General features: G+C 47.7%; 1 protein-coding gene across 1 annotated transcript in view; it reads left to right on the forward strand.

Annotated features, from left to right (window-relative positions):
- LOC311022595 (transmembrane protein 132D) overlaps positions 1 to 11,055 on the forward strand; it is a 29,730-nt gene extending 18,675 nt beyond the window's left edge. The window contains exons 4-9 of the mRNA XM_084023964.1: positions 2,958 to 3,150; positions 5,554 to 5,697; positions 8,355 to 8,560; positions 8,837 to 9,101; positions 9,182 to 9,373; positions 9,455 to 11,055. Of these exons, the coding sequence (XP_083880090.1) occupies positions 2,958 to 3,150; positions 5,554 to 5,697; positions 8,355 to 8,560; positions 8,837 to 9,101; positions 9,182 to 9,373; positions 9,455 to 10,714 (2,260 nt within the window). The 3' untranslated portion in view covers positions 10,715 to 11,055. The remainder of the gene's footprint in view (positions 1 to 2,957; positions 3,151 to 5,553; positions 5,698 to 8,354; positions 8,561 to 8,836; positions 9,102 to 9,181; positions 9,374 to 9,454) is intronic.
- The last annotated feature ends 51 nt before the right edge of the window (positions 11,056 to 11,106 follow it).

Consider the following 11,106-nt stretch of genomic DNA (forward strand, 5'->3'; position numbering starts at 1 on the left):
TGCCCTGCTTGTAATCAGGTGAGTGGAACCAGCTGAGCTCATCACAGCTGCTTCCTTTAAAAACCCTCCTGGAGCTCAGTCGCTGCTTCACTCTGCTTCCTCCAACACCCGCTTGTTGCTCTGCTTCACGTTAGAGTTGGCTTTCTGCCCTTTTACACTCATAACCTCCACTGCCGGACTCACAGGTCCACTGCTGGTTCAGTTGACTTCTAATGAGTCAAACCCGACAGAGTCGAGTCTGTCTGTAAACAGACAATAGATCATGTCATGATTATCCTGCCCAAAATAATTGGAATCCAGGATATTATCCCAATATTCATCAAAGTCTTCTTAAAACTCTTTAAAACAAAGGGAAAACATACTGGAATCACTTCCAACTTCCAATAACTAGTTACTTTTAGAATTTGTAACTCAGTAACTACTTACTTACTTTCTGGGAGAAGTAACTAGTACTTTAACTAGTTACTTTTTTAGAGTAACTTGCCCAAAACTGGTCATTAGGGTCCATCCTCTAGAGACTATGAATGAATAAGGATAGATTATCTGGATGTTAATTGAGGGCCGAGACTGAGCGACTCCACAAACAAAAGCTCTCATTTGTGTGTGTGAACGTTGCCCAGGATGAGAAAACACTAAAAAGTCTGAATATAACAGAAATATGAATCCATGCTGTTAAAGCATGAATATTCCATGTGTTCGTCTGCTCTGATTTTCACAACGATCCTTTAAACGCCGACCTTCCAGCGCTCCTCATTATTGATTTGACCTCATTAAGTTTGTTTTTCCACATTTATGCCCGTGGATTATGACAGCCCTCTTTATGGGTTTACATATTCTCTCAGTCATTGTTGGATAATCCCTTCTCTAATGTCATGAAGCCAACAGAACCCCTGCAGAGCGTCCACTCTGACTTTATTCATCTTCCTGCTTTTAAGTGAGCTCTGAATGTATCTGGATCTTAACATTAAAGCTCCACATGATCTGTGTTAATGCATGCTTAAGGCGGATATATGCACGCTTACACGAGTCGAGCATATCTTGTTTTCATACTTGAATGTTGCCGTTATTATCTTTTAATCTCAGGTCTCGGAGCAATATGCTGAGATTATTCAATTACACTAAATCTCCGTCTTGCCTTTAATAATAAGGGCAGATAGGATGGAGGAGCGTGGGGGAGGGGCTTGTGTTGTTGTTGTTGAGTTTGGAACTTAATGGATTAACAAAATTCGATTTTCAGTTTCTCCAATTGTTTGCTTTCAACACAGAAAAAGCGGGCGGTGTGCACCACTTTAGAGGTCGTTTATAACATGTACACACAGATTTGTGTGTGTGTGTGTTTTTGTCCACCAATATATCTCATCAATAGTTCAATACAGAGCCAAGAAATAAAACCCCGGATAGTGAGTTTGGGCCGTGGGAGAAAATTGAATCTGTGGCCGGGGCACTCTGTTGTCGCCGGCTTTGCCGAGAGGCCATTAGAGTCCCAAAGGCTCCGAGTGTGTTGTGTATGCAGGACGCCACCGTCCTTCAACTACTTTATTCACTCCACGATTCACTGAGGAATTCAGCTCTGCTCTCTTTATTATTATCATTATTATTTGGGAGGTTTTAGTTTGTGAAAATTCCTACAGATGCAAAACTAAACTAAAAGAAAGAGGATTGTGTCCTAACCCTAACCCTCGTCACAAACACTTGGATCACATCCCATTTTTTAATAATAATCTCCTTTTTCTTTCCACAAGGCAACAAATTCACCACATTACTATGAATCTGCAGCTGGTTAGCTTCATAAAACCTTTCTCAGGTTTCTGTTTTTGTACGTTTGCTGGAGATAATACATCATTTACAGGACATGAGATGTTGGTGATGCATGCTGAGATATCTATTTAAAATAATAATAATAAAAAAATATATATATTTGATTCTAGGACTAAGAGGGTCACGCTGGCTGACGATATGTCCGTTCGGGTATCTTTTTTCGTGTCTCGTATCATCGGATGGATTTGTCATCCTGCGCTGAGCAACAAGCCGCGGGATGAACTGCAGGATGAACGGCGGGATAATCACTCCACCTTTCCTCAGACATTGATCTCTGCAGGAATGTAATGTGCAGGGAGATAATCTCAGACTCCAGCGGTGAAGTTAATCCCATTTAAGTATCAGCGTCTGGCTGCGATGGAAAGATTCTCTCTCTTTTTCTGGTGCTAATTTGTATCACGAAGAGGTGGAGATGATTTACATCATCGGCATGCATGCTTAGACTGAATTATCACATCATACAAAGAGCTCAGGTGTCCTGTTGTTGATATGATTTCATTTCAATAATCGTGATTCAGGATATTATGCTGATCATCAAAAGATGTGTAAAACTCTTAAAATGACTCTTAAACAAACTGGTATCACTTTTACATGATGTTAAAGGTTGAGTGGGTCTCACTATTTAGAAACACTTTCTGTTATATTACTTGAAATCCTCGTAATATACTGATAGCAATGAATACATGAAATGCTCTGACAATAAAAAAATAAATAAAAAAGTCATCTGTGGCCGTGGCAGGACTGTAAAAACCTCGTCCAATCCAAAAAGTCGGGCCAGAGAAGGTGATTGGACGGCCTGCTTGTCAATATTTAAAGGGGGTGGGACTTTTTTCGGTTCAAAGTCTCTGGTTTTTCCAAATAACCTATAAACATATCTATTTACATCCTTATAAGTGGGGAAAAAATAAAACAAATCTGAAGTAAGATTAACATAAATCATAAGGTCTCCCTGCATAAATAGAGCTTTTAAATCAAGCTCTATTTTTCACTTCTCTACCTTGTTGGTGAGCCAGGCAGGTTTGTCGATATTCACGATTATTTTTCATCCTGATGTGCAAATAAAAAATACCATCTCATCCCCAAGCTGCACCCTCTAACTCGATATGAATGCATTCATGGTCTCCTGCTGCTCCACCCAGGCTGGAGAGCAGTCTGCTGGAGGTCCTCCAGATGGACTTCGAGGTGGAGGAGCTGAGCAGCCCTCTGGATAGCCAGGTGATCGTGTGGCGGCTGGACCTGCCGTCCGCCTCCAGAACCGAAGCCAAGACCGAGGGCGCCATGAGGATCTACACCACTCAGAGGGACTTCGTGGGCCTGGCTCCCCTCGTCATGGTGAGTCCCGCGTCACACACAATCACCGTCACCGCCGCCATCGACGGACCTGACAGTCGAACGCTCCTTCCTGAGCAGCGGTGCGTGAAACATCTCCTAAAACGGCCTTCTGCTGTGATCCATGGGCGTCGCACAGAAACGGGCTGCTCTGGATTGTTTAGTAAATGGGTTTCTATTTTGAGCGGCGTGACCTTGTGGCGTCGGCTGTCAGCTGGCTGATGTCTCTCGTCTGTGTTGTTCCGGCGTGCGGCGGGTGCAACATCCTCCCAACAACAGCTGCTTCTTGCTGAACTTCTATTTTCAGCGGCCTCGTTACCGTGCCGCCTCCTGTGATTACTCCACGATATCACTCCACCGCTAAATACGCAGCATTACACCAGAGTTTACTACGATACGTATCAGGGCCACTGTGGGGGGGAAAAAACAACAGAGCCGAAAGAGGGGACAGTATTCCGAAAAAAATGGCAAATTTGCGAGTTTTTTAAGTGGCAAATGTATTTAACAAATACATACAAATATATTTTGCGTATTAGGGGCACTGTACGAAAAAAATAAATAAAATGGAAATGAGAGAGGGTCATTATTGAGAGAAAAAAAGTTGCAAATTAGCCACTTTATACATATAAATAGCTAACACCTGATGTTTGCCGTTGCTATGACAATGAGTGAAAGCAACTGCTAGCTACCCGATCAATAAACACCCATAAGATGACAGTTTGTCCTCATATAAATAAAAGCAACAATAAGCATCAACATCATCACCCTAAGGACCTTAACGAGGCGTTGTCACACGTTAGAATAAATGTTCGTACATTCATGGGAAGGTAGCTAGCATACATGCCGGTTGTTAGCATCGTAACAATCTCGCAAATTTGCCACTTTTTCTTCTTTTTTTGACCCTAATACGCCATCATAGTTTACACCACTTTGGTTTCAATATTGAATCTGATCGGCCACGATGATGTCACATCCTGCACCCAAACCCCCCTTTATTCTCATCTTGATCAGATATGTACCTTTAACCGTGATGAGGCAGCAGGTTTCTCCTCTGCAGCGTTTTCCATCACCGCAGCGTCCAATCCCTCGGCGTAACGTGGATCCACTCCAGGATCCTGGTACAGGAGTTGGACATGGTTCACCTCTCCTGTGGATTAGACGCTGACCTCAGGCAGGAGGCCAAACACGAGGAGCTTTGATGGTTTGGCTCCAGGCGACATTAACGCTGACGGATCACATTGTTCTCTGAACTCCATCCACTGCTGCCGCTCCATACTTCTATCTAACGGCAAAAAAGCCATCGCTGACACGGGCTTCCGATCTGTATTTATTTAACGATACCGTAACAACAAAATGAAGTTATTTCAGCTTCATTTAAACTGGTTTTCCAGTTGAAGGACGCGTATCCATCTGCTTCAGTGTCTCCTCGGATTAGATTCACCGGATCGCTGACAGGAGTGGACCAGGACGCGCTCCGCTGCTCTCCCACCCATTCACACACACAACATACAATTACGTGTGTGTGTGTGTGTGTGTGTGTGTGTGTGTGTGTGTGTGTGTGTGACGTGGAGCCATCTGCTTCGTTTTAATGCACATTAATTGGTCATGCATGTGCACTAATGCACATATGTACAAACAGTGAGACGGAAATACACCACAACAACACAGCAGCACAAATAATAACCAAAGTCCTTGCTGTTATATTTACACGCATAGAAAACAGGAAAAAACATAGAACTCGTTAACTGTTACAACACACGGGAACACTCACAGGCCACTTGAAACCGCTAAGCATGCTGGGGGAAAAAAACATCCTGAGCCATAAGGACTCTGTGTCTCGCTTATCTCGATGAATCTATCAAGGCCACAGCCTCCCAATAGAATAACACACTGATCGTGAAAGAACAGGATGCACTTCATAGAAAAGTCCAACCTGATCGGTAAACTTACCACTCTGGACTTCAGGACCTCACCCTGCAACAGGTCCTTAGACCTCCTCACAAACAGACACTCCAGGCAGTTCTTATTGGCAGACATATCTCCACTCTAGTGTTGAAGTCTGGAGTCCCCCAGAGCTATGTGCTCGGCCCCCTCTTGTTCACACTGTAAACCTCACGACCTGAGAACGTTACAAACCGGCATGAGATGTTCACGGCTCAGGACTGGAGGGGCTGGGATTAAAACCACCCAGAACCTCACTGGTACCCATGTACTGAGCATCAGTGATATTGGTAACAAGATGTGCCTGCGCAGAGTCCAAAGGAAAACCCGAAACCCACCCTGACACAATTGATTCAACTCCTGCAAACGTCTGAAATGAAAACAAATCCAACTTTAGAATGTGATTTGTTTGTTCGATGCGGATGAGAAAATCCCTTGGGGTTGATTTTGCGGGTCTCTCTGCAGGACACGGAGGTCCTGAATACAGCCGTTCTGACCGGGAAGAAGGTGTTGATGCCCGTGAGGACGGTCGCCGTGGAAGAAGACGGCGTGGTCACCGACGTGTCCGACTACACCGACTGTAGCTCCACCGATGAAGAAGTGCTGAAGGTAGGAATCACCGCTCGCCTCCTTTTACACCAAAACATTCTGCTCACACGTTCAAGATCAAATCAGATTCATCAAAATGCTGGAGTTTTGGGGTTTTCTTTGTGGTGTGATCACTCCCACGGCAGGAGTCCTGCTGATGAAGGTTTACCTGAGAACAAAACATTTATTGGCAGCAAGAAATGGAGGAATTTGAGACGTTTGTATGTTGTCTGTCGCTCAGATGCAGGAGGCTGTAAAAAAAAAACCCTTTTTGGCCTCTTTCCTCACACAGTAAAAATAACTATTAGCACGACTCCAAAAACATCGGCCAGCTGTCTCCATGACGACAAACAGCCGCCGAGATAAACTTGCCCCTTTTTACCCCGTGGACCTGAGCGCGGCCGACCGCCAAAAGGCTGCTTTTTGTTTTGTTGATGAATTGTGAAGGTTAGGGCCCCGACCTCTGACCCCAGACCCCGAAGGTCAGAGGCTGTAAAGGCATAAACAAAGAATAAAGACGTCTCTTTTGCTGGTTAAAAGGGGGTTTAGCAACAACAGATGTCTGCTAGTAACAGGATGTGGTATCTTATTGTGGCGGGTGGATAGTAAGTGCACATGTATTAAGTGCACATCCTTTATTATGAGAACAGGAGGATTACGTGATGAAGCCGAGGCTGGTTTTATTTTTTAACCCTGTAATGTCTCTGTTGTTAATCTAAGCCGACAGTAGGAGATCTGTGTATCGGTCACAAATGTTCCTTTTTTAATCTTCTTAGTGGATATCCGTTTCTCTTCGGGTGAGTCTGAAGAGAATCAGATCTGCTGGTGGTGATGGATGACGGAGAGAAGGGTTTATCTGGAACGCATCGCTCACGTGACCGTAAAACAGAAGAGTTAATGCCTGAATGATGGAGGGACTGAAAATGTGCTCCAACATATTATAGCATTCAGTCGGGATTGAAGAAGTGATACTGGGACATTTTAAACGGGAGACATCCAGCCTGAACTCAAAACTTCTTTAACTTACTATTGTCACAGTTGTGTCAGTCAAGCCCCAGCATTTCAGTATTACCTTGTTTAGTCTTTCTTTACATACACCCAGAGGAAATCAATCTAATGTTCAACCCTAATCTGTTTTGACACCAATAAACCCCTGTGAGTGATATCGGCGGTGGCAGAATGAGATGGTGACTAGGACGAGTGGGCGGATGACACTTTTTAAAGTGGCATTCTCTTTGAAGCGATGCATCAGAGTGTTATTTGAACAAGTTCAGTGAAAGATGCCTTTCAGAAGAAGAAGAAGAAGAAGAAGAAGAGCAAAGTGTCTCAGATCATGGATGACTGGTTGACTGACTCCACACAGAGGAGGAGAATGAAAAACATAACTCCAGACATTAAATCAGTCTTTTGTTCCGTGCTTTCATTAGACATTTTCCCATAATGCCGCTGTTCATGTTGTAAATCTGCTGTTTGGATGTAAATCAGGCGGAGGCTTATTCCCCCAGGGCTGAGGGGGGGGGGGGGGGGGGGGGCAATGACACACACGCCGATGTGGTCATCCTAAAAGCTGGAGCTGCGTTCGTGGGTGCAGGATGACTGATGCTTCTGATGCTCTGACACAAAGATCCTCTCAGAAATAGCCCCGTCGCTATGGCGACGCAGGGACAATGCAGACTGTTAAGGTGCACGTGGATGTTGCTGTTTTCAGGGTTGGTACGGGTGCTGGAAATCCTTGAAAACAAGGTGTTTTCATGGTCTGAAAAGTGCTTGGATGTAGACTAAAGGTCTTGAAATGTGTGTTGTATGTGATGACATCTATGATAGAACAGAGAAAAGAAGATCTCCATATTTGAGGGACTGAAAACAGCATTTCCTGACATTTCTTTATGAAAAATGACTTTTGATGATGAACAGATGATGAAAATAGTTGGTGATTATATTTCTGTGGATCTGTTAGTGGAATTAGTTTTCCTTTCATTTGTGGTCCTTCTGTAAAAAGCTGTCTCCAAACATCATGTTGGTTGTTTAGAGGACAATAACATCTCATTTAATGTGATGAACAAGTGACATAATAAGTAGACTGAACACTGACCATTGGATTGGTACAAATATGGAGTTTACCACAGCTGGAAGGGGCTGGAAAAGCATGGAAATGCACCTTGAAATGCTTGAAAAGTACTTGAATTTGACTGCTTGAACCCTGTCTTTCTATCGTGTAATTCCCGCTGACTGATTATCAAAGTCGTGTTAATTAAAACCAATCTTAAACCAATCAGGTTAAAGTCTCCAAAACGTGCACATCTTTTTTTTTTTTTTCAAACAGTCGCCACCAAACTCTCCAAGGTCACCTTGATGAACTTGCTGTAATGAACACGTTCGCCTGTGAAGGACTGATGTTCACCGCTGGATATTTCTGATTTCCATAAAACTGCAATGCCGCCTCTTCCTAACGCTTCGGCCGGTGATCATCGCCGCGGTTTATTGCAGCCGGCTGACATCACTATGGCAACACTCGTAGTGCAAAAAGGGCCATTTGTTGTTGTGAAAACGGCCTATTAGTTTAAACGGTGACTTTTAGCTCCCTCATCGACAACAATCTCATCCCGAGTTTAAATGTGGACTATTTACACAAACGTTTGCTCTCGCCGCGCTCTGATTGGTCGTTTTCTCCCATCCAGGTGTCGGACAGGTGCGACTACGTGTTTGTGAACGGCAAGGAGACGAAGGGGAAGGTGGGGCTGCTGGTGAACTTCACCTACAGCTACCTGAGCGCCCAGCTGGAGCTGAACGTGTGGATGCCCCGCCTGCCCCTCCAGATCGAGGTGTCGGACTCGGAGCTGAGCCAGATCAAGAGCTGGAGGGTCCCCATCCTCGCCGCCAAAAGGTGGGACGCACACAGCAACCATTTAACGCCATATTAGGACCACTGGAGGAAACAATATTCTGAAACCTGAAAAAAAGTGACAAATTTGCGTCCCGACAGACAGGATTTCAAGAAGCGTACAAATCCAAATCATATCTCTCCCTAAGGGGGTCTCGGGGTTTGATTCCATTACATAATGTGTTGCCATCATCTCCGTACGATCCAATCAGGCAAAGAGACGGGTTGAGTGATTGGATGATTGCAGGTCATGTGACAGGTGTACTGTTTTTGTCCCAGGGCCGGCTGGAACAGCGAGGAGGACGACAGGAAGGGGAAGGGCTGCATGCTCCAGTTCCAGCACGCCCTGGTCCGGGTGCTGACTCACTTCGTGGCAGAGCAGGCGGACCCCCGGGACCCCAAGGCCTACTTCCTGGGCTCGGACTGGCAGGTGGACGTCACAAGGCTGGTCCGGTACTTCATGAAGGTGGAGGACCCTCGGGTGGCGAGGCTGCAGGCGGGGAGGGTGCTGTCGGGGCGGGACCTCGGCACCACCAGCATTCAGGTAACGAAGCAGACCGCCTGGTCTGGATTACCAAGACGGTGGATTGGGTTTTTACTCTGAACCTGATTGTGCCGTTCCAGGTGTTTTCTCCTCTGTCGGACGCCATCTTAGCGAAGACCACAGTCAAAGTCGTGGATGACAAGGTGACCATCACAGAGTTGGGGGTCCAGCTGGTGACGGGCCTCTCCATGACTCTGCAGCTCAGTACAGGAAGCAACCGGGCCATCTTGGCCACCACGACCACGCAGGAGTTCCTTCAGACCCCCAAACAGGTAAAAACCCAGAATCCCTTTAAATGTCTGAAGATGAGGAAAGGTCACTTTCACAGTCCTTCCTGTCCTTCATCCCCTCAGGAAGCTCTGGTCAGCGCCTGGGTGCAGTTCAGCGATGGCAACCAGACGCCTCTGGACCTCTACGACCCGGCCTACTACCGGGTGGCGGTGACCTCTCTGGACCCGGGGGTGGTGTCGGTGCAGGGCTCTCCGCCCACCGTGGCGGCGGAAGGCGAGGGCGAAGGCGTCCTGGTCCGAGTGGAGATGTCCATCTGCGAGTCCTGTCAGAAATCCAAACGCAAAAGCACAGTTGCCGTGGGCAACGGCAGCCTCAAGGTCAAGTTCCAGGTGAACAGCCGGCGCCCGGACGGCGGCGACGGCGGAATCGACTACGGGAGTGATGGGGAAGAGGCGGGCGGTGAGAGGAGGAAGCCGTCCCAGGATCCACCGCCACCGCGCGGCTCGACCTCAGACAGGGAGGAGAGCGCCATGCAGAAGATCACGACCACGATCAAGTCTACGGAGAGGACCTCCATCACCAGTGGCAGCCTTGGAGGGGCGGGTAAGACCAGCTCGGGGAACCCGACCAGTGTGGTGAACAGCAGCATGATGAACAGCCCCAGTGACGGCGGCGGCGGCGGAGCGTACGGCTCGGACAACATGATCGTGGAGGACATGAGCAGCGTGGGCTTCACCAGCACCGTGAAGGCGCCCGGGAACCTGCAGAACTACAACAACCCCTCCACAAAGGTGGCGGCGCCGGGCCGGGAGGCGGCAGATGGGGAGCTCGGCGGCGGCGAGGAGATGTCGTCCAGCAGGCCGCTCACGGACCTGGAGATCGGCATGTACGCCCTGCTGGGCGTCTTCTGCCTCGCCATCCTGGTGTTCCTGGTCAACTGCGTCTCCTACGTGGTGAAGTTCCGGCACAAGACGCCGCCGTCCCACGGCCAGGAGCCCACAGGCCACCGCCACGACTGGGTGTGGCTCGGCACGGACGCCGAGCTGGTGATGAGCGTGCCGGGCAGTCCGGTCCAGCAGGACTCCCAGACCACCACCACCACCGTCATAGACATAGGGCCCGACAACAAGACCTCCTCGCTGTCCCGGAGGCCCAGCTGCCTGGCCTCCATCACAGACTCACCGCTCAGCTGCGTCGGCTCCCTCCGGAGCAAACCGGCGGCGGCGGAGGCGCTCCACTCACCCACCAGCAAGAGGAAGCGGGTCCAGTTCACCACCTTCTCCACCCTGGAGCGCCAACACTCGCCACAGCTGGGGGAGAACGGCCACGGCATCCACTGGGTCGGCCGCGAGGAGGGCCCCGGCTCGGAGGACCAGTTATAATCCAGATCAGACCTCATGGACAATCGATGTGGCTTTGATCACCTCAATGCCTTCGTCAGCGCCGATTTTTGGAACCGCCCTCCTCCACATGTCATGACCCAGCAAGGCCTTTACACCATCATGTACTGTATGTTCCTACGGGACCAGACCAGACGGGACTCTTTGTTTCCACGATGTTTGAAGCCACCGGTGTCGATGCTGCATGTGGACGTCTCCTACGTTTCTGACAGCAGTTCCCCCCAAATAACACCAACTCAACATTCATTCCCAGTTATGATCCGGAACTCAGTCTGTCTGATGTGGGTTTCACCAACAACGTGGCTTTTGATTAAATATTCAATAATTCTCATTTGATTTTTTTCATTAAAACACTATGATCTTGAATATTGCCT

This window comes from Eutrigla gurnardus (assembly GCF_963514095.1).
Source record: "Eutrigla gurnardus genome assembly, chromosome: 13".
In the NCBI taxonomy this organism is placed as follows: Eukaryota; Metazoa; Chordata; class Actinopteri; order Perciformes; family Triglidae; genus Eutrigla; species Eutrigla gurnardus.